Source organism: Podarcis bocagei (assembly GCF_964188305.1).
Source record: "Podarcis bocagei genome assembly, chromosome: 4".
Taxonomy (NCBI): domain Eukaryota; kingdom Metazoa; phylum Chordata; class Lepidosauria; order Squamata; family Lacertidae; genus Podarcis; species Podarcis bocagei.
The window spans coordinates 96,258,700-96,285,318 of NC_138128.1; the positions used below are offsets into that span (position 1 = coordinate 96,258,700).

Below are 26,619 nucleotides of genomic sequence, written 5' to 3' on the forward strand. Positions count from 1 at the left end.
CCTAAGTGGTGTTCTTATTTTGTACTCAAATGGGAGTGTTGCTTGCTACGGGTATTACTGGGATAATATCACAGAAGATCACTGTTATTTCCAGAAGCTGAGTGGGATGCCCAGCAATTGTCCCTCTCATGCCCAGATAATGCCTATAAAACCTGTGGGACTGGGGCCTGGGATGGAAAGGAAGAAAGGGAATATAGATGAGCAGAGAATGTAGATGACCGCTAGCATGCAATGAACAGACAGTCTGCCAACAGGATATTGGACAAAGTTAGCCACCTCTTTTTCCTAGTGTACAGATTATGGAGAGGCACATACTGCTGAAACAGACTGCTGCAAAATGTCTTAAATTAGCATGCATTTTTTTTACAAGGTACTCTGGTGGCACTGTGGATTAAACCACAGAGCCTAGGACTTGCCGATCAGAAGGTTGGCAGTTTGAATCCCCGCGACGGGGTGAGCTCCCGTTGCTCAGTCCCTGCTCCTGCCAACCTAGCAGTTCAAAAGCACATCAAAGTGCAAGTAGATAAGTAGGTACCGTGCTGCTCTGGTTTGCCAGAAGTGGCTTAGTCATGCTGGCCACATGACCCGGAAGATGTACGCCGGCTCCCTCGGCCAATAAAGCGAGATGAGCGCTGCAACCCCAGAGTCGGTCACGACTGGACCTAATGGTCAGGGGTCCCTTTACCTTACCTTATTCTTCAACTACTGCTGGTGTTACAATCACTGTTTCAGACAAGGGATAGGATCACTGATCAAAAAAGTTTAGGAAAAAGCAATCCTGCCCAAACCAGAGTGTTATAATCACAGCATTGAACTTGATCAGCAGTACTCTGCTAAAAAAGAATGAAAAAGAAGCCTGTTATTGCCAAGACATAAAGTTTAGATCTATTTGGGGCTGTTAAGTGTGGGAGAATATGTATTTGTGCATATTGTCTGTAAAGTTGTGCAAAGAAAATATAAACCCAAAAACCGGTATCAGAACAGACGGAGAAGATTGTTTAAAAACCATAGAAAATAATATTCAATTTTAACACCCTAAAGCTGTGAAGAAAGGCAGTTGAATGTAACTGCTAAATTCATTTAAATTGCATTTAATGTACTGTATATCATTGCTTTATTATGTATTTGTACAACTGGTTAAAGATTTATTTTCGTGTGTTTTAATAATGTCCTTCTGAATTCATCGCCCACCCCAGGGAAAAATCCTTTTGAAAAAGAAAGAAGGGATAAAAGTGAACAAATGTTCATCCTCAGCTTTGTCAGAGCTTTTTAAAAACAGCTTGTATAGAACATTCTAGAAGTAATGGAGGAGGAGTTTGCTTTTCTGCTTATGAAGATGAACGCTTCTCTTCTGCATTCTTTCCAGCACCAGTTCCACAGCCTTTCCACAACAAAATCTTTCCACTTCTAAGAGTATCTGTCAGGACAAAACACGATTGTTTGTGCCAGAACATCATTGCACGCTAACTGTCACTCTGGGAATAGAATTCATTTGTTAGATGCGGCAAGGATTATAAAAGTGGGACCAAACACGAAAACAGGTGTTGTCCTAAAGTATTATGTTTTAAAAATGAGCAGGGAAAAAAGTCATTTATTTTTACTATATTGCAACCCCAGAGTTGTCCGTGACTGGACCTAACGGTCAGGGGTCCCTTTACCTTTTTACCTCACCTCCCAAGACCAACTTAAACATGGGCAAAGAAGGGTTTGGTTCCTTGAAGTCACTGCTTGAAAGAAAAGGAAGTTCACAAAAAACCGCTTACTATTCTCCTGGTGAGCGGCCCCAGGGGCGGGTGGCAGGCGCTGTGTTCCCACACAGCCAGGGATAATGCCATTTCTTCCCCCAGTGGTTGCACAGACCTCTGGTGGTTTGTCCTGGATTCTGACTGATCATGGGTGACATGGTGGCTGTGGCTTTGGAGCGGACCCAAAGGAAAACTATAAAGTCAGGCCACACCTCCTGCCTGGAGCTCAGCTGGCACTCAGCAACCCCAGTCAGCCACCCTTCATTTTCTGCTTGAGGTTCTGCTTGAGGGTTAGTGAGAAGATAGACACTGTGGCCAGATTGGGGCGGGAGAGGTAAGGGACCAACTGCTTAATGTGGCGAAGTTGGAAAAATGTCACCTTGGCTGTTGCTGTAACCTGCGCCTCCATGGAAAGGGAAGCATCAAGGATTACACCCAAACTCTTAATGGGGACACCAATTGGGCCCCCGCAAGAGAAGGGAGTTGGTCCCTCATCCCCATACCATCCCGACCCAGCCAGAGGACCTCTGTCTTTGAAGGATTTAGTTTCAATCGGCTCCCACAAAACCATCCAGCCCCAGCTTCCAAGCATCTGGTCAGTGTGTTCGGGGCCGAGTCGGTGTGGCCACCCATCAGCAGATAGAGCTGAGTGTCATCAGCATATTGGTGACAGCCCAGCCCAAAGCTCTGGGCAATCTGGGCAAGGGGGTGCATGAAGATGTTAAAAAGCATCGGGGAGAGGATTGTGCCCTGCGGCACTCCACACACCAAGGAGTGGCACGACGACGTCTCCCTCCCTAGCGATATACATTTGAGATGATCCTTAACCTGGAATTAACACTTAGAATCACAGAATAATATCATAGAATATTATTATTGTAGAGTTGGAAGAGACCACTAGGGTTATCTTATCCAATCCCCTGCACTGCAGGAATCTTTTGCCCAACATGGGACTCAATCCTGAGATTAAGAGTCTCATACTCTACCGACTGAGCTATCCCATCGAACAATCAGACTGGGTAATTCAGGTTACAATGCCTATGCCAAGACCTACTTACATCTGTAATCCATAAAATCGTGACCTATTTTATCCCAAAGCAATTCTCCCATGATTCTTCCATCTTCCCATGTAAGCCTCTGGCTGCTCACGGCCTCAAGGCACCTGGGCCCCCAACCCTACTGACTTCACCCAAATCTTAGCCAAATGATAACCCCATAGGTTCCTTGAAACAATAGATGGGTAAGAGGTTATATAAGAGATGTTTAGAAAATTTTGTGTGGTGTGGAGAAAGTAGTGAGAGGAACCCTTTTCTCCCTCCCAAGGATCAGCCGGTGAAGTTGGATGGTGGAAGATTGAGGACAAGGCTATTGCCCTCATGACCTTATTGTGAGCTAGTTAACTACTGTGGGCATCAGGGTGTTAGGCTATGAAGGTCTTTGGTCTATTTCGGAAGGGTTCTTATTATTTTCTCCAAAGAAGTGCTGCTATCCAGCTCTTCGGCACAAGATGGGGATAGGGAGTGTGTGACCCTATGATCTGACATGTTTCATTCATAATAATCCGATTAGAGCAGGCCATAAACACATTCTCTCAAATTTTACAGTGCTAAAATTGAACTTCCATTTTTCTTTGTGGCTTTGCATTGCTGCTCAACATCATTATCTCTTTTTCTTGCTAATATGCAGTTTTGTTCACCTCAGGTACAGAATCATAGAATTGCAGAGTTGGAAGGGACCCCAAGAATCATGTAGTCCAACCCCCTGCAATGCAAGGGTTTCTGTTTTTCATATTCTGTTGTTGAGTCTTGGCAGTTTCAGTTAACTGATGCTTCTAAAATCTGCCCTACAGAGTCAACCAATGTTTTCCTTTATTCCCTTCTTATTTCCCCATATTGATTATTGCAATATTCAAATTGTTGGTGAGTTCTGTTTTTTCTTAAAGAAAAGAAGCATTGGGAGGTGGGCTATTTTGAGTTGAAAAGCAGTTGCACTTAAGCATTTCCCCACCAACCTTTGTCACTCCAAATCAACCACCAATCACTACTTCCCATGAGATTCTATGCGCATGTTGCTTCTAGTATTTTATGTACTGCTAAGTGTTCCCTAGAGCCATCCACCAGTTCCTGCCTTGACTTTCCCACTGGGTTTGATTTAAAGATCAGTTTCTGCTAAAAACAAAGTCATTGATAATTACAAAGGGCTTTCCTGGGCTGAGCAATGAATATCCACTGATGTCTGTTAAGCTCTTTTACTACAACTGCATGCAAAACAAATCAATGGAGAAATATTTTCTCTGCTGGACTAATGATCCTGTCTCTTTTCCTGATTCCCATGCACTAAGCAAAAACGCTCAAAGTATAATAAAGTTTTAAATCCACAAATTCCCAACAAGCCCCCAAATTGTCCTGTGCTGGTGAATTTTCAAAGGATTTTTTAAAAATGCATTTCATAGAGAATCATAGAAGTCTAGAGTTGGAAGGAACCACAAGTGTGATCTAGTCTGAACCCCTGCAATGCCCAAGACGGGGCTCAAAGCCATGATCTTGAAATTAAGTCTCATGCTCCGCCTACTGAGCTACCAAGTGTTCAGTTGTTGCATAAATGTGGAGAACTGAATTTAAGATTAGAAAAATGAGAAACTGAGAGAACCGAAACATACAGATTCACCCTTCTGTAGGCAAGGAGATTTGGAAAGCCATTTTGTCTAAGAATGGCAGGAAGGGAATTTGGGGCAAATCTTGGCTACCTGGTTCTTTTAAAGATTGAGCCCTATTTACCTAATTATTATTCTCTTGGGGTCTAGTGGCATGGTCGTCTATTCTAAAGAACTGTTTGGGAACACTGAAACCATAGTTCTTCCTATGACTTGGCAAGATTTATGACATGTTTGTGTGTGTGTGTTTTGGCCCTGTACCAAGGCAGCTCTTTGTAAGCTGCTCTCAGAGCTAATCCTGTTATCATCTGTTTAGTTAGTAAAGCCACCGTTCTGCTGTTCTCTTGGATCCTGCTGTGGTGCTCGGTTGACAATGTGACCATGTGCGTAGATGCACAAGGGACCCACTTAAGAACATTACAAAAGCATTTAAACAGCATTCGCTGGATTGTAGTGTCTCTTCGTCTACGCTCTCTGGAGACAGCTCGCTCTTTCTCTCCTCTATGTTCTCGGGTCTGTAAATCCTGTGGGCAGCACTGGCTCCCATAGGCCCTGATATCTAACCTCCTGCTTGTGCATGAATCACAGAAGGGATTTCCTCAAGTACAAGTCAAGCAGTATTTTGACCCTTTTCCACAATGCCCGTGCACTGAGCATGGAGGTCTGCAATCATCTCAAGCCTGCGACTGACTGATGTCCTGTCTCTTATTCCCAATATGCATTCTGAGACTGATTATTTTATTTACAATATAATAATAATAATAATAATAATAATAATAATAATAATAATAATAATTTATTATTTATACCCCGCCCATCTGGCTGGGCTTCCCCAGCCACTCTGGGCGGCTTCCAAAAGAATATTAAAATACTATAATACATCAAACATTAAAAGCTTCCCGAAACAGGTAGTTCTCAGGTAATATCTCAGGTAGTTGAGGCTAGTCTTTCTGTAAGGTTAGTAAAGTGTAATTAAGGAGGTGAACACAACATTTTTCAAGGGCTACGGAGGTCACCAACTTCAGATATGAAGTACATTTCACCAGCACACCAAACAGCAGTCTATCAAGGGTCTGACTTTTACTGGTCTCAGATTCCCTTATAAAGTGTGGTTCAGTATTTTATCTACTTGAAACAGGCTAATTCAGAGTCCAGATCTGTCTGTCTGTCTGTCTCTCTCAGAACCTCTGTTCTGTGGTTCTGCATTCTTAAAAGTCAAGCAGAATGTACTGTGTGAAGCATTGAGCTAAGTATTTTACATTGTGCTGTGCCTCTACAGTTGTATAGTTTTATATTTCTCTTTTGTCTGACATAGGGTTGTCACCTTTGTTCTGGCAAAATAAAGGACAGGATGGCAGCGGGAGGCAGGAGGCTTTCCTTCCCCCACCTGGTGCTGACATTACTTCAAGGCAATCCATTATAATCTATTGCAGCCTAACCAGAGGGCTGCCTTGAAATTTGTCACACACACACACACACACACACACATACACATACACACGAATCTGTAAATCTGCCTATGCTTTGCTACCCATGCTTAAATACATGACCTTTGACACACCCTTTCACACACATCCAGTTCTGTACAGCAATACATACAGACCAGGGCAATAAATAAACAGTGGGGGGGCATATTCTGATGGGCTGGCAGGCTTTGTTCCACTTGTCAGATTTCTGAGATATAAAAATATTAGGTGTCAGGAGGGGAGGGCAAGTCTTGTCAGGAGCTACTTCTCCCCACCCTCCTCTCTCAAATGTCATGCAGATAACTAAGTTCAGAATTTGGTAGATCTTATTTCATCAGAACCGACAAAAATGGCGCCTGCCGCCCGAGCAGGACATTTGGATCAGTGTGTGATGATTTACTGCAAACAAAAGACTTACCAGCTTAAAAAAAAGGGGGGAGCCTTACAAAGTTCACACAGAAACATAATAATGCTTGCCTTAACTCGCTTATGGAAACAACTCAGAGGTTATTAAGAAGAAAAACGATAACAACAAGATCGAAAGATGGGACTTGTGAACACCAAAAGCAGCAGAAATATGAGATGATCAGACCCTTACTGAACTTGAAGCATGGGAACCCCCAACAAAAATTTATAATTTGGCAAAATATTTGGACTTTTCGATATGTATCGGTATAATTTGGAATAACTAATGTGATATGATTGGATTGTTCATTGGAAAACTTAATAAAAAATTATTTTAAAAAACAACAACTAAGTTCAGAATTTGGGCTTCTGGGACACACTGACACAAAACCACTTGTTTCTAGGGACTCAGAACCTGTTGCTCTCGTGAATGATGAGGCCCGGTGCTCCTAGGCTGCAGTTTGGGCATGGCTGCCTTAACCCACACCAAAATTTCGGGGAAATGGAAGCGGCAACATGAAAGCCTTGCCCTGGTTTGTTCCTCCGTGGGGGCGGGATGAGGAGAGAGAGCGAAGAGAATTTCCGCCCTCCCTTCCCAAAAAGTAGGAGGGGTTTGCAACACCGAGAGGGCTTACCTGGTCTGGTGCCTCCCACCTGGGTTAGGGTGGCTATCGTCCCACCCCCCGGCCTGGGAGGACAATGGATGGCTGGCTGGGGTTTGGGCGAAGCCCAAGGGAAAGTGGCCGACCCCCTCGGCCAAACCTCACTTTGTTTCTTCCTCTTCCAGGTTTGCCCACCCATCCCTCCCAAATTAATAATATTTTCTTGCAGCCTAATATTTTGTGTTCCAGGTCAGCGGGCACTGCTATGGTTGTAAGATGGTTGTTGTATTCAGAACCGGGAAAGAATTTTCCCTGCATTGGCAGGTTTCGCCTTCCCCGTAGCATTTCGTCACAACTTGGGCAGTTTTTAGGCCTTGGCAAGGTATCCTTTAGTCTATCTTCAAGTTGGGGGGAGGCATTTCATTAAAGGGTTGATTGCGGGTGTCCCTGGCCCTAGAGCGGCGGCATATAGGTCAAACTCCTGGCAGAGGTAAGGCGCGAGGGGACGCTGTGTAAGTTTGTGCTTTAGCATCCCCTCCCACTGCACCTCATTGCCCTGCACATCCTCAGTCCCGTACGGGCTGAGAGGGTTACATGCTAAGTTCCCCACATTCTGAAGTTAAATAAAGTTGTGGCCAATTTGAACCCATACTTTGGGGTTCTCATTCTTTGGGGAGGTAGGCTCCACAGACAGGGTTCAGTGGATGTGTTTGCAAAAAGAGGAAAGGGGAAAAGCGAGGGGCGGTTTCTCCAGCCAAGCCTTCCCTGCTGGAGTCTGGAATAATAATAATAATAATAATAATAATAATAATAATAATAATAATAATAATAATAATTAATTTTTTTATTTATATCCCGCCCTCCCCAGCCGAAGCTGGGCTCAGGGCGGCTAACAATAATAAAATAATTCAACATTCTAAAATAATTTCATTGTAAAAATTAATTCAAATCAAATTGATGGCAACCATTGGGCTAGAGAATAATAATAATGGGCATTTAGAAAGGATTCTTATCTCAGAAGGGAGAGAGAGAGAGAAAGAGAGAGAGAGAGGCAGCAGAGTGGAAATAGGGGAAATACAGGACAAACTTTGAAACATTGAAATACGGGACAATCCTGTCTTATTGCAGGACGAGTGGCAACTCTAGCCCTGACACCTTTTCTGTTGCTACTGCTGTCTTTAATTTCCTAATTATGTACTGTAATCCTATGAGTGAATGGTTTGAATGGATGATGACTCTGCTGAAAGATCACTAATGGAAGGACAGCAGGGTGGAAGCTGAGCTGCACAGCTATCACAGGCTAACAGGACATTAGAATCCTGCCTCTATGGCACCATCAGAAAGCTGCCATTAAGAACCAGCAATGAGAGATGTGCAGAAGTGGAGATTGCCATGTTCATTTTCCTGATTCTAACGCTAGCACTTCTGTCCCAGATTCAAACAATCCTTGTACTGCATTACCTGTTGTGTTATGGAACTGTAACTTTTTTTAAAAATCGATATACTGCCATGTTGCACTAAATTTCAAATGACGGGGAAAAATATCTGTATGCCAGAATACCACCTGAAATTTCTTCACATGAAATTACAGCTCAAAATCCCCCTGATTTCCTGGGTTAACAAAGCTTCAAACAGATTTTTCCCGGAGCAAATCTCATAGAAATGAGCACGGAACGTCTGCTAGATTCTGCTAGTTTTCCAGATGTGGCTTTTATGGTTGGGGTTAGTAGTGCAGCCCCTTGTACTCCTGGTGATGCTTTAACTCAGTTATCACATGAAGTCTCTATTCTAGTCTTGGCCCACCGTTCCTCCTGCCAGCCATATACCCAACCCATAGAATCCTAGAATTGTAGAGGGACCCTAAGTAGAGACATCACCTTGCCAACAAAGGTCCGTATAGTAAAAGCTATGGTTTTCCCAGTAGTGATGTATGGAAGTGAGAGCTGGACCATAAAGAAGGCTGATCGCCGAAGAATTGATGCTTTTGAATTATGGTGCTGGAGGAGACTCTTGAGAGTCCCATGGACTGCAAGAAGATCCAACCTATCCATTCTGAAGGAAATCAGCCCTGAGTGCTCACTGGAAGGACAGATCCTGAAGCTGAGGCTCCAATACTTTGGCCACCTCCTGAGAAGAGAAGACTCCCTGGAAAAGACCCTGATGTTGGGAAAGATGGAGGGCACAAGGAGAAGGGGATGACAGAGGACGAGATGGTTGGACAGTGTTCTCGAAGCTACCAGCATGAGTTTGAACAAACTGCGGGAGCAGTGGAAGACAGAAGTGCCTGGCGTGCTCTGGTCCAGGGGGTCATGAAGAGTCGAACATGACTAAACAACTAAACAACAACAACAACAAAGGGTCATCTCCAAGGCACCCCAGGGGGTGTGGGAATAGGGCGTTCATAGTCCCATTCATTATTTTGCAGATTATCCCAGATTATCAATTATCCCTATTCATAATGGGTTGCATTCAGCTAAATCCTGTGCAGAGCAGACCCATTGAAATCCATGACCCCAAGTTAATCATGTCCATTAACTTCAATGGATCTGCTCTGAGAAGGACCAGCGCTGAACCCCACACACTGTTTTTGTAAATAGTTACATATTTCTGAAGAAACTTAATGCCAGCTGACGTGTTGATCTCAGAATCTGAAATATATATCTAAGAATTTCCTCTAATTTGGCATCCAACTTCTTACGGAAAATAAATGTGCAGGAACCTGTTGCCTTCACTTTTCACCAAGTAGTTTTCTTCAATAAATGAGCCAAAATTGGCAGAGGTGAGGAGCATTTATGATTAGATGGACCTGGATTAAGTAGCATTATTATTATTATTATTATTATTATTATTATTATTATTATTATTATTATTATTATTATCGCAATATAAGAACATCTCTATCTTTAAGCAAGGAAACATAAACTGATGCCTTATATCTTCATCTAGGCAACTACCAGACACCTTTCAGCTTTCTTTACCGGGGATGTTTTGCCTAAAAGATGTTCTGGGTTGTATACAACTCTGGGTTTATGGGACCAAGTCCTAAGAGGTACAAGGTTACTTGCCTTTAGAAGAAGAATAAAAAAATGGCTGCTTTAAAAAAAAATAGCCTTCATCTCCTAAATGCTCTGTGCCTTTCAATCCGCATTTCATTCACAACAGCCTGCAAGGCAATCTTTTTTGTCCAGGTGCCAAAGCTCATCTCAAATGACTGCCCTATTATGGCTTTGACATATACTATAATGAATGAATACAGCAAAGGATCCATTTGTGGTTATTAAAGAGCAGCGCAACTGAAGCTTCATTTAACTACTGATGGTCCATGTAGAGCAGGGGTAGAGACTGTGAATGTGAGGTAGGTGGGCCTTGGTCTGATAGAGCAAGGCACTTCTTATGACTGCATCATGGGCGTGAACATCAGAATCATGGGCAGTGGCATAGCTGTCAACTTACAGATTTGAAAATAAGGGACCAGCAGCCTCAAAAATAAGGGCTCAGCAGCCAACATAAGGGATTTTAGTCAACCAGCAGCCAAACAAAGCCTCACGCGGCGGTTCCCACAGTGCAGCAACCCGGCAAAGGGGATGCAGCAAAGAAAACCACAGTCACCTCTCCGCTGGGAAGCGCTGAGCAAAGGCGAGTCCCCAGGCAACGCAGCCGATTTGATCGGCACAAAGCATGCAAGCTCCACCCCCCAGTCGTTCTTAGACTCCTTATTGGGTGAGCAATGCAGCCAAGCAACACAGTTGGAGCCTCCCTCCTCCCTGGCCGGCAGGCAGAGAGGGAGAGGAGCTGCTTCCTTTGAAACCCGGGAAATTTAAGGGACATCATCAATAAGGGACAGCAGCGGGACACAGCGCTGGGATAAGAGACTTTCCCGCCAAATAAGGGACGGTTGACAGCTATGGGCAGTGGCTGGCTTGGTGGGGCACTGGCTGAGCGCTCATGACCTCAGGAGAGCCCATGGTGCCCTGGGACTGATGCCAACGCTCAGAGGCCGCCAGCTATATAAAGGGGCTTAACTGTGGGGTGGGTCAGAGAGATGTTGCTCAGTGTGTGTGTGCATGCATGCATGCATGCAAGAGAACCGGCCCTACAATTCTATGTTTCTAGGAAAGTTGTTTCCTCTTTTGCAGGTCGGGATAGAGAGTCAAAAGTAATGTACCAATGAACAGATCATTAAACAGGGTGGCGTTTTCCCCATAATTGTAGTTCTCTGCTGCTTACTGTGTTTAATATCTGCTTGTCATATAGCTGTTTAAGGCATGAGAACCCTGCTCTTCTCCAATGCCACCCCCAAACCAGGACAGGGCAGCAGGGACAACATTAGGGTTGCCATATTTCAAAAAGTGAAAATCTGGACACAAAAGGTGTTAAGGTTTTTTTGGCCAAAGTTGTTGAGAGGGGTCCCCATAGGTCCGGATTTTCCTGGACATTTAATCGTTTTCCGCCCACGCGCTGTTTTCGACAGCTGAATACCGGCTGTGTCCGGGAAATTCCAGACGTATGGCAGCCCTACACAACATCAAGTTTCATGAGCTGCCAAGGGGTTATGTTATTGTCAGTCTTTCACCTGCTGATCTTGCGCATGGCATTTCTTACAGAGGGAGGGTCAAAAGCGATTTGAGAGTTACAGCGACTCTGTTCAGATGCTCATGCTGAATACAGTAAAGATTTAAGATCTTCTGAGCACAGAGGATTTGCAGTACCCACTCAGCCATGAAGCTCACTTGGTTTCCGTGGATCTTGTGAGGATAAAATGGAAAGGAAAAGAGCCATGGACATCACCTCAAGCTCTCTGATTAACAATTCATTTAAGTTTTTATTCCAGCAGCACCAACCCACTCCTAAGAACCCCATATTCCTTCCATGGGTGGGAAAGCAGCTAATCACCTCTTCCTGCCAATTAGTGCCACAATCAACTTAATGAACACTCCCCCCATGCGCTATCTGACTACTGCATTTCCCTAGAACAGGGGTCAGCAAACTTTTTCAGCAGGGGGCCGGTCCACTGTCCTTCAGACCTTGTGGGGGGCCGAACTATATTTTGAAAAAAAAAATGAACAAATTCCTGTGCCCCACAAATAACCCAGAGATGCATTGTAAATAAAAGCACACATTCTACTCATATAAAAACACGCTGATTCCCAGACCAACCACAGGCCGGATTTAGAAGGTGATTGGACCGGATCCGGCCCCCGGGCCTTGGTTTGCCTATCCCTGCCCTAGAAGAAATACAGTCTCCAAGAGATTGGATAACAACTACACTCCCTAAAGTAAAGCACATTTCTCTCTATACCAGCGTTCCCCTGTTCCATATTGTAAAAACAAGAGGACCGAAACATCCGAGCAACTTAATATATTAAAAACTAACTTCTACAACCTTATAATTTGGAATAAAAAGGTGATGAAACGCTGGAAATAAAAACACAAGCAAACCTAGGAAAACAGGCAACCTCCCACCCTCCACTCCTGATTTTTCATAGCAGGCAAAAAGCAAAACCAGTTTTCCAACCTTGATAACTAGATACGCAGGTACAGGTACGCACATACATTCTCTGAAAACGTACGGTTTAAACATTTAAAAGTCACTTAATTCATCATTGTTGTGCTCTCTTCATTGGACTAGCCACCAACTTTCATCTAAATTTATCTCACATGGCTGTTGTGAAGGCGCAGGAGGTATAAAATCGCTGCAAAAGGGACACTGTGCTTTTGCTTCAACTGCCATGTTATTGTACAGCAAGAGCTATATCAAACAGAAAGAGAAAAGCTTGCCAACTCTGGCAAAAAACCCCAAACACACACAATACTGTAAGCATGCCATGTGCTTTGGTGACTGAACCAACTCTCAGCCCAACCTGTCTCACAGGTTGTAAGTAAAACTACACATACACACCACATTTATTGAAAAATAAATCCTGCTAAACTCAATGGGGTTTACTCCCAGGTAAATAGGATTAGGATTGCAGCCTTACTCACAGAAAAGTGAGTATAGGAAGCTGACCAAAACCAGATTCAAAACAGGCCAAGCTGTCCTGTTTATAAACCCAGGAAAAATTAAACTTCCTATAGCTCTAGACTCCTTTGGAAGAAGGTGTAGAGGTATAAGTCTAATAAATAAAAATATTCAAACATTGAGAAGGAAGTACAACACATTTTAATGACATCATAAACTGAATGTACACTTTTATATTTCTCTCCAAAAATAGTTGATAGATAAAATCTATAACATCCTCCTTTTTTTGCAAAAATAACGATAATTTAAAGTCGCATGTACACTTATTATCAGCCATGAAATTGTTGAATGTGCATGCCTGGAAGGACACAGAGAGAGGAGGAAGTGGGTGGGCCATGGAGAGCTACTGCCATGCATATGGGCACTACTATTACCAACATGCAAAGTTTGGATTGGGCAACAATGAGACAGAAGCATAAAAGGGAGCTCTAGAAATCACTAGCTCTCGTGTAATATTCAAAATGGGACTTGCCCATCACAGCTTTGATTTAACTTAACTGGCTAAAATCCCGTATGGCAGGGACTACCAACCAGGGCAGCCCATTTCATTGATGTTTGGGTCTGGGGGAGGAGCTCCCATTTTGTCTGACAACTTTTGAGCAAGAGCCCAGGGGTGCCCAAACTTTTTTCAAAGAGGGCCAGATTTGATGAAGTGAACATGTGTGAGGGCCGACCAACGTTGTTGACCTTTTTTGACCTTTTTTTTAGGATTGAAATTGTTGAGCTTTTTTAGGATTGAAATTGTTGTTGTTGACTGCCACACGGGCCGGACTCTGGACATGACTGCCTTAGGTACTTACTTTGTTTGCAAAATGAAAGCTAACAGTCCAGCCTGATTTCTGGCCTCGCCCATCAGATCTTTCCTACCTGTCTGTTGGCAGTTCTTACCTCTGCATCTTTTTCTATCTCCAGACCAGCTTCCATCAGGTTGCTTTCAAACTCTTTCCTCTGCTCGCGTTTCGCTTCCTCCAGAGCCTCCAATGGCCCCAGATCGATGACCTCGGCATCTGGAGAAGCTGCTTCCTGGCCTTGTGGCGGCAGCGGCTGCTGTTCAGATTGACTTTTGGCCGTCTCCCCATTAGAAATGATAGCCAAAGAAGGAGGTCTCTGCGAGAGGCTTGGAGAACCACCACTGGACTGCGAGGTAGATTTCCGATAGTGATAAGCTAAAACATAGTCCACTTTCCTCTTGCTGTCTCGGAAGTGCATCCCTCCAGGTGTGAGCCTTTCTGTGGAACCTGCTTGAGCCCCATCCAGGTAGTTGTTGATAACCTGGAGGAAAGTTCAAAGAAAGTTACTGAAAGAAGCCTCCTGTGACAAATTCAAGAAAGGGGACTCAATGTCTTCCTGCCCATAAGCCATGGAGACACGTGATACGGGCAGCAACTGCAGCGATTAGCAGTTATATGAGAGGAGTGAGACGGACGGGGCTCAGATTAAGCAGTATAATGCAACAGAGTACAGGTGCCCTGCAGAAAGCGTCTTATGGAACAAATAACTTGAGATTATTCAAGCCAGGCCATGGACTGCAAGACACAACCCCCAGCCCCCTAAGAACATAAGAACCGATTTGCTGTATCTGCCAATTTGATGGATCAGGTCATCTCATCTAGTCAGATGCCCCTGCGTACTCAACAGCAGGGCACTGGAGTGACTGCCACCCCTTTCCGTTTCTCCCCTGACTACATTTGGTAGTCAGAAGGAGGGACCTGCTATATTACGCCCCCTAAGAAAGGTGCTCCAGTTCCTTGCTCCTGCCACCTTGGAGCAAGAACCTGCTACATGGCGAAAGTTGGGGAAGAAGCAAGGGGGAGGAGGGGAGAGATAATATCTTTCCTGAAGCCTCCATGTATAATGCAGAGAGAGGAGTTTGGCCTCTCTACTGTACTATAACTTTGTTGGTGTTGGTTGTGCTTGACAATCCTACCCCCATCCCTGCAGCTGATCCTCACCTGTTCTCAAAATTCTGTTGGTCCTGATAGCCACAAAGCCCTGACCCTCTTGTCAGACTGCTTGGGGTTCTCTTCCTCCCCACACATAGACATCTTTTCATTTGCAACTCCCCCCACAGAAGTTATGTTTGCTTAGCCTACCTAATAGCTCCTGGAAGTCCTATCCTTTGTGAATGTGTCTAATCCTTTCTAAAAGCCATCTAAGCCACTTGTCATTCCCAGACCTTGTCTTAGTGAACCGGATAAGTCAATTATGGACTATATGAAGGAGTACATTTTTTTGCCTACTGTCAATCAGCTTGACTGTGGGATCTCCAAGTCCTAATTTATGAGAAGGGGGAACTCCTCTCTCCTCGTTGTTCATACTTTTATAAATCATAGAGTTGTAGAGTTGGAAGATGCCCTGAGGATCATTTAGTATCCAACCCTCTGCAATGCAGGGATTATATATCAGAAATTATGTATGTCATGAAATATGTGTCATGTTCTTCTAAACCACATTTTAATCCAGAAGTGGACAGAAAGAAGATGAAGGTTCATAATGTTCCACTGGCCAAATTCTGGTGGAGCACCAATTACAGTGGTACCTCGGGTTACAGATGCTTCAGGTTACAGACGCTTCAGGTTACAGACTCTGCTAACCCAGAAATAGTACCTCGGGTTAAGAACTTTGCTTCAGGATGAGAACAGGATGAGGCGGCGGTGCAGTGGCAGCGGGAGGCCCCATTAGCTAAAGTGGTGCTTCAGGTTAAGAACAGTTTCAGGTTAAGAACGGGCCTCCAGAACAAATTAAGTTCTTAACCCGAGGTACCACTTTACCTGCTTGTTCCCAGTATTCCTTGAAATGATCCAAGTGGATCTAAGTGCAGAGCTAAGTGGACCTGGGCCTAATGCTGAAATGTTCTCCTGATGTTCTTATAGATACTCTGGATCACTTTATTTTTTAAAAAAGATTCTGAGTATTCATTCTTGCTCTGTAAATCAAAAAATGCAGCAGTGACTTTAAATTTAAAAATATACTATGCAAGATGGTTGGTGCTTCACCATTGCCAATCTGACCTGGGGAAATTCTATTTTGATCCCGAATACAGCAAATTAAACTCCCAATTATGCGAAAACCCCAGTAACATTTAATTGGGCACATCTTCATGGTGCACAAGCCCCATGTTTCAGACAGTTTCTGGTGCTCCTGGGGACATTGGGAGGAATCCCCCCCCCCCATCGTATGCAGGGGTTAAAGAAAAAACTTCTCTGACTCTAAAGGGCCACAATATTTTCAGGTCAAAGAAAATGCAGCAGATTTGTAACTCATTTCTTTACATGTTTATTTGGAAACATGTTCCACTGTGTACACCGGTGCTTTCTCCCCAAAAATATATAGATAAGGATTGCAGCATAAATGTATCTGGAAACCAGCAAAGAGTCATTTCAGCCCCACATAAACAAAGATTAGTTCTTACCTATGCTAAGAATTTCCCACAGGGAACTTGAGGGAGTTTAAAACAAAACAAAACAAACAAACAAACAAACAAACAAACAAACAAACTGGAAGAGATATAAGCCATATAGAATCAACGTCCACATCTCCACCACATCCCCACCACCTCTACTTCCAATTTATATACACGTGTTTGCCATGAAGGGGGCTTCTCAGGAACTTTACGGGTGCAAACCTATCAAAGTGCAGTTCTACATACGAGAAAAAGACTGGGAGAAGGTCACTGGAATGCAAGCCAGTTCGATTTCTCAAAATGGCATAGGGAGGAAGGGGAGCGACTCACTGCCGTAGCGCTTACTGCAATGATCTCCATCAAGGGCTGTTCAGTATCTGATGCTTTGTGCTTCTAATGGCACAAAAGGACCTGCAGCATGTAAAACAGTGACCTCTAAGGAACAGGGATAACGGGGATTAACTTCCAGTGCTCTAAAAGGGCTGCTCCCATGCTGCAGGAACAAGAAATCTTCAAAGGACCTGAACGGATGGAGTGAGCAACCAATAGTGGAAGAACCGTAATCATTCCTGAACACTGCATAACCATCCTGGGGGTTAGTCCTTAGGATAAATATAAGCTAACTTCCCTTTCTACAATTATTTCCAAAACTTCTATAAATTATGACCAAGACCAAGGCTCTCTGCTGGCTAAAATGTTCATCTGCAATATGACCAGGCTGCTGGCTTAAGAGGAGAAACCATTAAGGGGCTGAAAGCAAAACTAGCAAAAAGTGAGCTCCAGTAAAAAAATAGCAAAGAAACTTTATAAACAGACAGGAGATTCCCCAAGTAGGAGAAATTTTCACTTTCTTTTGTCTTACTTTAAATCCTCCTATTCACTGATGAATGTGCTGACTGTAATATGAAACTACATGGCTGCTCACTGTGAGAGTTGAATGTTAGGAATGTAAGCAAGGGCTGTGTGGATCTCGGGGGGGGGGGCACTCAGTATGGTGAAAATACTGGAAAAACACCCCACTGATTGCTGGTATCATGCGACAACTACTGAATGATCAATTGGAAGAACGTAGAATGGAAATGCACAGAACAGTGAATAAAAATGGACTGAGGGGGAAAGAGTACTTGGGGGAAAATACTGATGGATGATTGCCAGAACGTGCAAATGGAATGGTAAAGCTGGAGGCAATAGATGATGAAATTGAGAGGTCTTCCACATAGGTGTCTGGAGGAGTGAAACAGTCAAATGGTGGAGTTATGATGTTGGAGGAGAAGGAAACCATGAACAGAGAAATTACTAATTATCCTGAGCCGGCAGAGACAGAGCTGCATAAAATTTGGAGTTAAATTAGAGGGCAAAGCTACTAAGTCTCTGACAACATTCATGAAAAAAGAATGGAAGAAGAGAAAATGGGAACCAACTTTTTTTTAAAAAAGATGGAAAACCATGAGCAACAGGAAATGGAATTGGAAGATATGGACTTCAATGTGAATTAATGAATAAACAATAAGCAGTTATGGATTACTGTCTCAGTATATGACCACCGTGAAGAGTCCCCTGAGGGAATAAAGATAAAGGATGTCTTGTTTCTCAATATTGGAGGCAAAGCTGTTATGTTGGACTGGGGGAAGATTATTATTGGCTTTTATCAATCATACTTTTCAGAGAATCTCTTTGAAACTTTTTGTGCGGAAGGTCAACAAACTTGAGATATGCAGAATGGAAGAATATTGCCTAGCAGAAGGAGGAGCTGGATAGCATCCTGGGGTGAACATTTCAAATATTTTGAAGAAATCTCGTATATACAACTGACAGACCCCGAGAAGCTATTTCAGCTGGTGGCCCTGTTGCAGGATATAGAGGTGCAGTATTTTGTGAACAGTTAACTTGAAGAAGCAAAGAAGCAAAGCAATAAAGGCATTCCAGGTTGCTCTACGAAACTCCCAGAGCAACAACCCTCATTTTAATATGGCTTCAGCTTCTGTAAACTTCTAGTCAAGAGCAAGGGAATAGTGGGTGAGGAAGTTATTGTCTTGGGATATATGAATTTGAAAACAAGTCCTTCTTAGAAAACCCAGCCTAGCAACAGAATGCAAATAAGGAGGCAATTCATTCAACATTGACGTTCAGTTTTGTGTATAATGCTCTGCATTTGAGCTCTTATACACAGGACTATTTTTAGGATGACTCTTCCTCTCTTCTTTCAAATCTTTCCTCACTCACCCCTTAACCTTGGCCTCACCTGCAACTTAAAACAAAGCCTAAAAACAATTAATTGCACCTCTCTGGTTCATCCCGGCTGCTTTGCTTTCCCTTCCTTCATGTCTCTCACTTGTTGAAAATTTGTAAGGTCTTTGAAGCAGGGATCTGCTTGCTGTTGAACTCCCCACTCCCTTTGATAGTTTATTTTGCTTATAGCACCATATAAATCAGCTAGCTGATATACCTTTCCTTTTGTAGTCACACAGTAGTGAATAGTAGCCTTTGTTTTCTTTGGAATATCCCCCCTGCCCAACAAATTCATCGTCACCTTCTCTGGAGACAGGATTTCACTCTTCCATTGTGTTGTGTTCCATCCTTCTCCATCTGCCATACCTACAACTTAGGCATGTCTATTTATTTTTTCATGATGCACTGCATTCAAAAGACATACCTACTTGTCACATTCAAATACAAAGCACGGATTCCATGTCATTCCATGTCATGCCTCCTGTATACACACTTATCACAGACAGATTGAGGAAGTGATGGTGATAGCATATTCAGTGCCTTGTGTGTGTACTCTACAGTGCTTCGCAGTGCAAAACAGCCATAGAATCTGGCATTGATTGTAAAAAGAAAGAAAGTTTACAGCCCTCACACCTTCAGGTAAAGTGTGTGGGCAATGCCTGGTGAAATCTCTGGAGCTAAAGGAACAGAGGAATTAGAACGTTCATTGGCTGAATGAGAAGCATTAAAGCCCTGCAGAACTTAATTCTCCCTCCCCATGAATAGGAAAAGCAGAATAAATTACATGGGGAAAATGTAGAAACATGGCTTTCTTGGTGCAGATTATTTACATATTTATTTGAGAGATCACATAGCCCTGGGTTGATTATAGCACCCCCCCCCCCACTGTGTAATTGTCATGCTGTACTCACAGGCAGTCCATGCAGATTTTCTGGGTCCATCCCTGCAAGAGTGAAAATGCCTAGACTCAGATTTTCAGCCTACCCTTTCAAAGGGAGACACACCGTACGTGGCGCCATTTCGTAGTTGCTGGCCCCAGAGGGAATCCCAGGAAATCTATAAGCCAGGTCTAGAGAAGATGGTCTTCAACTATTATTTCTCCTTCCTTGCATGTAAAAGTTTATCTATATATCTTTAAAAAGCACTCAGGACCAGAAGGAAAGACAACAACACCAGTGTCGTTGTTGCTGAAAGTGTTGTGCTCTTTATCATCTCGAGGTACCCAGGGGCCTCATTCCATGGCTGCCACCTGAGAAGTCACCATAGCAACACCAGGGACAAAGAAGCAGGTGTGGCTGCAAAGAGGCTGAACTTCAGGAGCTTGCAAAGATGCCTCTGGTTGCATAAAGTTACAGACTCAGGTGGGTTCTGCGGCACTAAAGATTCAGGGGAGCAAGGGATATATGTACAGTTTTGAATCCTACGGTTGCAATCCTATGGGCCACTCATGTGGGAGTAAGCTCCATTGAACCCTGTGCAGACCATTTCCAAATAAATATACATACAATTGGGCTGCATGGTTGCAATCAAAAGCAAGCTTACTAGGAAGTAAGTCTAATTGAACTCACTCAATTTACATCCTGGTAAATATGCTTAGGTTCATGTTATACAGCAAATAAATTAAGGAAGGACTTTTTGTAAAATAAAATCCGAGCCCATTGCTTGCCGCCACCATTATCATCTTCCAAAATTTCGATAGAAAAAAAGGTTTCACAGTTTAAAATTGGTCACTAATCTTTGGTCAACTCATCATTTCAGTGTTAAACACCATGTACCACATCCGTGATTAAAAGTCTAAGCATTTGCATAGTTCTTGGAAGCAAATCCTACTGAAGTTCATCGCAGCTTGCTCTCAGGTAATTTTGTATTAAGCTGCAGCCTAGGTACGCTTGTTTAAAGTGAAGTCCCACTGAATTCAGCGAGGCTTACTTCCAAGTAAATATGCCCAAGATTGGACTGCCTCACTGCAGTGCATGTTTACTGAGATTAATGTCACAATCCTCCTCTGTTCAAGATCTGTCGGCTAAAATGCCATGCAATCTGGTGGAAGCCTTGTTCTGCCTTGTGGGTGAAGTCTGAGGTACACTCCACCAGCACTGCCCTCCCCAGTGAAGATACCCTGGTGGACTGGGAGAAACCAGAGTAAGGATGTGGCGCTGGACACAGATGCACCAAAGGCTATACAACTTGATGCCCACATTGGTGCATTCGTTGCACCATCACCAACCCTGGCGCAAGACATTTCCCTTCCATTAATTTCAACGTGAGGGAGCCCTGCCCACGTTGCTACAATAGAGGTTTAGTTATGGTGTTATTCAGCATCCAGTCACATCCAGAGATATCTCTGGCATTTTGCTATATACACTTATAGCTCACAAGGAGGGGAAACTAAGGACAAGGGCATTTTTTAATTACCTCACATGGCCACATACATGGAGCAGAAGACTCGGTCGCCATACATGCAGTGTTTCACTGCCACACCCAAACAGGGCAGCGGCGGAGGAGAAGAGTACGTACATTCACAGTCACTGAAGTCTCCCCCACTTGAACACTCGGGGGCACCATACCCTCTCCTCTCCCCCCCCCCACAGGCACCTCCTATGCATGCAGGTTCAGGGACCATGTGCTCCAGCTGCCGACTGAACCTATCTTTCAGACTCTCCCCTTGCTCTCAAACAGAATGCTCTCCCACAGGTGCATCGTCCCCCCCTTGTGTCCCTTTCCACACTGGTCAGAAGAGAGGCCCACCTCCTGGCCATCACCACAACCACGTTTGTGGGGTGTGTGTGTGTCTGTCTGTCTCTTTCACCTTTTTCCAACCTCAGATCCTCTGAATCAGTTTGCTATTTCTCTCTCTTTAAAAGAGTCCTCGTGAAAATTCATCAGCATTGTTTTATGAATTTCTTCCGACGTACGCATTTTTGCAAGGTGGTTAAGGCAGCTCCTCTGCACCCTGATTGGATCTTTTGGCTGGGAACATCCAGGGAGAGTCATTAATTGCTGTGGCTGAGTGGTCAGAGAACAGCTCTGTGGAGCTTGAAGTGTGGCTTTGAGTCTTGGACCCCAATGTGGCTCGCCCCACCTGCCCAAAGCATGCAAGAAGTGAGTGGGAGCATGCTGGCCCCTTCTATGCCCAATGGAATGAGCTTCTGGAGGCTGAAGTAGAGGTGCTCTGGTGATGCAGAGATGTGTACAGGGAAATGCCCCTATTATCACAACATCCCAGGGTCCCTCCATGCATGATCAGTCAGCTCATTAACAGCAATTTGCATTTAGCTTCATAATTTGTTTAGCTTATCACTTATTCTAAATAGCCATTTTAAATAGCCATTTATATTTCAAAAGTATTCCCCTACATCTTGCACTGATCTTAAACAATAGGCTAGCCAAAGGTTTCTTCTGCCTTGCAGAACTGTGTAGAAAGGGGAATTAACCAAGTTCCTCACTTTCTTTCATCTTTGCACAGCAAACATTTCGTAACAAAATCCCCTCCTTTAACAGACAACTGTTAAAGGTGTAGCCTAGAGCTAAGTTCTGTTCAGGCATTCGGTGTGCATGGGTACCAAATGTCTGACAGGGTCAATGGGAACCCATAGGGTTAGCCAACCCCCTCAACAACAGGGAGCATTCTGTCTGCTGCTGCCACCCCAGCTGGCCCATAGCTGGCATCCATCCGAAGATGACTGCTTCAGCATTCATCGGATTTCCTTCACAGAGATGAGAGCACTGAATGAGCAGAGATTCCTGCCCCTGTGTTCACTGATACGGGATGCCTGGTCTCACTGCTGTATAAGCACCTGGTTATCACTTTGTACAAGGGACACAGGTGGGGCTGTGGGTTAAACCACAGAGGCTAGGACTTGCCGATCAGAAGGTCGGTGGTTCGAATCCCCGCGACAGGGCGAGCTCCCGTTGCTCGGTCCCTGCTCCTGCCAACCTAGCAGTTCAAAAGCACGTCAAAGTGCAAGTAGATAAATAGGTACCACTCCGGCGGGAAGGTAAACGGCGTTTCTGTGCGCTGCTCTGCTTCGCCAGAAGCAGCTTAGTCATGCTGGCCACATGACCCAGAAGCTGTACGCTGGCTCCCTCGGCCAATAAAGTGAGATGAGCACTGCAACCCCAGAGTTGGCCACGACTGGACCTAATGGTCAGGGGTCCCCTTTACCCTTTACCCTATCACTTTGTACACTTAAACAACAACTTGGTCTCCTGCAATTAGCCATCCCCAGTCTCAGTTTTTAAAGATTTGTTTTCTTCTGGGAGGAAAGACTGCCTTGAAGAAGCCTCGGTGTCTTGTATGGATTATTAATATGCATTAAACACCAAGCAATCAAAGAGGTAGTTGTTGCCATTATCTTTTCCAATTTCTCACCATAAATAATAAAAATTAGAATATGGGAAATAACAGAGCCTTTTACACATGCTGTTGGTTCCTTGGAGTTAGAAGCTTTCCAGAGACAAATTCGGGAACTGCAAAGCTTTCCTCTGACATCAGCCTTTGAAGCATCACAGCGCTTCTTCCCTTGTTCTTCCAGCCTTCAAAATCATCCTTGTTTGCTTAGGTCTTTCACAACAGTAAATAGGACCCTGGGCTTGGCGTTGCAAGAGATATAAATCATGTTCTGTACATATACAGAACTGCTACAAAGCTTCAAAGAGAAGGTGTTATGTTCATCTGAGCCTTGTATGCCAGGCAGTTACGGATTTTGACAATATACTTGAATGGATTTTGACAACTAAAAAATTTCAATGAATTCATGGAAGAGGAGTCTAACCAATGGCCACTAGTTATATAGGCAACTTCCAATTTCAGAAGCAACATGACTTGGGGAGATCAATTCTATATTCCCATTTAAGCCAGGTTTAGCACCACTCTCCCAATTGAGTTTTGGCCACAACCTATTCAGCCCAGCATGCAAGGCTAAAAATAACAGGGTGAAAAGACAAGTCCAGCAGAAAAAAGCGTTGGATGCTGGAATAGGTTGGCTGTACCCTACAGTAACTAATTAAGGATAAAGCCCCCACAGTTGCTTTCCCTGCGCAGACATATGGAGACAGCAGCTACCAATAATGTTCTGTACACACACACCCAGTGTCAATTCATTCAGTGTCCAATAGCTACAGTGGCAAAGTCCAGTGGCGTAGCGTGGGGGGTGCAGGGGGGGCGGCCGCACCGGGCGCAACATCTGGGGGTTAGGGTTAGGGGGCACAAATCCATGGGTTAGGGGGCGCAAATTACTTGCCTTGCCCCAGGTGCTGACAACCCACGCTACGCCACTGGCAAAGTCCACTAGATGAGCTGGAGGCAGGAGTTCAAGCACCACCAGGGGGAAAGGTGACCCCCTGCCTTTTCCATATCAACAAGCTCCTATGCTCCAACACTGCAGACACCACAGACACTGCAGACACCCTAACCACTAAGCCACAGCTGCAGATGGCCATTCCCCCAGTCCCAACAAAGATCCCACAAGCTTAGGGGGTATTGGAGGAACCTGGCTCTGGGGAGCAGGGAACATGCATGTGGAAGACTCCTGGTTTGTCTCTGAGACACAACCACATATGAGGCGGGGGGCTCACACCTCAGCCAATCAGCAGGAGCCCTGCAGAAACCAAAAGCTGGCTCCTTCATGGGTCAACCAGTTCTTTTGGCTGCCCCCTCATTGTAGCCTGATAGGACTCTGGTTTTTCCCTTCCAGTCAATTGTCTCTCCCATGTCCAACTGCCTATCTCTCACACCATGAACCAAAAACAAACCCCTGTGTTGCAATAAGAACCAGTCACAACAATACAAACACAGCATGAGGGCTAATAGCTAGTAGAGAATATATAATAGAATAATGATATCATTCAAATTATAGGAATATGCCAATCAAAATTCATATGTACAATATAACAATGTGTATGCAGGTAGCTCAGTTCATAAGTTGTATGCCTTGTATTTTATTTCCAGCTGATGAAGACTATTACGAAACAGTAGTATCATTCCGGAGACACTGTCCTTTTGAGGCTTTTGAGACGTCTTCCATTGAAACTTTTGAAAGACTACTGAGAGACTTTACTTTTGAAACTTTTGAGACGTCTTCTTTTGAAACTTTGGAAAGACTATTGCGAGACTGTCCTTAGACATCTGTTTTGAACACATGGTTTGACGGTCCTTGCTACCACTCTGTTATATTGTACATAAGAATTTTGATTGGCTTATTCCTATAATTTGAATGATATCATTAAGGGAAAGGAGAATGTTAGCCGTTTTGAGACACCTTCGGGTAGTGATAAAGCGGGATATCAAATCCAAACTCTTCTTCTTCTATTTTATATTCTCTACTAACTATTAGCCTATGGGTTGTGTTCGTATTGTTGTGATTATCTCCCATACCATGGCAGTATCCCCAATGGGTACCATGAGAAGTCTGTTCCCTCACAACCTTGGGAACCCGAATCTCTTCCTCAGGCAACTGAGGTGGGCACCTACCACTCCCCATCAATAAAGTTAAAACCTTGAGTGAAAAGCAGCAGGGATGAGGAGATCCTAAAAGCGCAACAACAACATTTAGGGTTGCCAGCCAGTCCCTCCTGCAGGGCTCCTATGACTTGGAGGGTGTCCAGACCGACATCAGGATAGCAAATGGAGCACCACCAGTTCAATAAAAGGAGACCAGCACATGCTGCGTTAATATCCACCATGGGGAATGTATGCCTGGGGAATGCAACCCCCACAGCAGAACTCCAGGAGCATCATGGTTGCTGCTTCTTGTAAGGTGGCAGGCCTCTGCTGGATCCTCTGCCAGCTGGAGAGCATCAATGGAAAGGAAGGAAACGGGCAGCAGTTGGAGCACATGGTCCCTTGCTCTGCGTGCACAGAAGCCATTTGGGCAGGAGTGGTGCCACCTGAGTGCAATGCCAGGTGCCCCGGGCTCCCTTAGGTCCTGCCACTGGGGAAGGAGGAGGCTAGAGTGACTGCGAGTATACTCACCCCTTCCATTTTTCTTCTGGTAACAAACACTGTGGTGACAGCTTGCTCCCCTCGGTGCTTTTGGGATGTGGTTCTGCAAGGAAAAACCGCTCATGAGTTGCAATGGTTGGCGTGGGGTGTCTGGCCTTGGCAAACCCAAAGATTACCTGCACATGGGGATGGTTCCAGTGTTTGGAGAGAGGACAGGAGTGTTAGAGCAATGCAAGTTCAGACAAGACATATATATTCACACAGCAAAAGTGGCAGGGGCTGTGGAGAGACATAAAACCGAGTCTTTTTATAAAGCAGCAACAGCCAGGAGCAGTGATAGAAAGGCTAAGACTCCATTTGATGCAAGGCAAAAGCGAGCAGAGTTTCTTAATCTTTTAACATTTTGCAGAAGAACAAATTTTGGTAGATGCAGCCCTGCAAAGGCCAGGTAAGATACTCCTGCTTGAAATTTCCTCTTCTGTACAACCCCCTCTGATGTTTCAGGCTGCACCTGAGGAGCACACCTGTTGCTGCTTTTGATAAGGCTAGTGAGCTTCCACATGGAGGCGGTTCCATACATCTTTAAGCTGCAATCAAATGTCACCCATTTTTGAGGTGAAATGTCTGAGGAATATTGAGGAAAGAAGAGTTTCGGTAAGACTAGCAAAAAAGCTCTGGTGGTGGGAGTTCTAGCAGAAGGGCATCCAGTTAGCTAGTTGTTAAGATCGACTTTTTAATCAGACATATCCTGGTTCATTCATAACTGCTTAATTAACCAGATAAGTTCAAGTAAGTCAATGGTCATTCCACTGATTCTACTTACAGAATTTTTATGAGTCACTCTGTAGCCAGATGGTTCTGAAGCTCCATTGACTCTTCCAAAATGTACAGAGCGCTGATTTTGAGGAACAGTGAGGTATTTTTTGCTGTTTTTTGAAGCAGAGATCTGGGTGACTTTTCTGTTGTAGGCAGGGTGTGGGAGAGTTAAAGGCATATCTGAGGAGCAAAGGTCAAGAAGAGGAATAATTCTGTAATATTTAAATCAACTGAATAATTCACTACTTACTTAGTACTTGATTCATAGTAGCATGTGTGAATTTGCCTCCATTGACAGGCATTACCAGTGAGGGCAGTGAATGTCCTATGTGAATGTC

General features: G+C 44.2%; 1 protein-coding gene across 1 annotated transcript in view; it reads right to left on the reverse strand.

Annotated features, from left to right (window-relative positions):
- Positions 1-19,694, reverse strand: part of ANO2 (anoctamin 2) — a 156,506-nt gene extending 136,812 nt beyond the window's left edge. The window contains exons 1-2 of the mRNA XM_081191598.1: positions 19,434-19,694; positions 13,779-14,162 (exon numbers count right to left, since the gene is read on the reverse strand). Coding sequence (XP_081047724.1) covers positions 13,779-14,162; positions 19,434-19,463 — 414 coding nt within the window. The 5' untranslated portion in view covers positions 19,464-19,694. The remainder of the gene's footprint in view (positions 1-13,778; positions 14,163-19,433) is intronic.
- Positions 19,695-26,619: the final 6,925 nt, after the last annotated feature.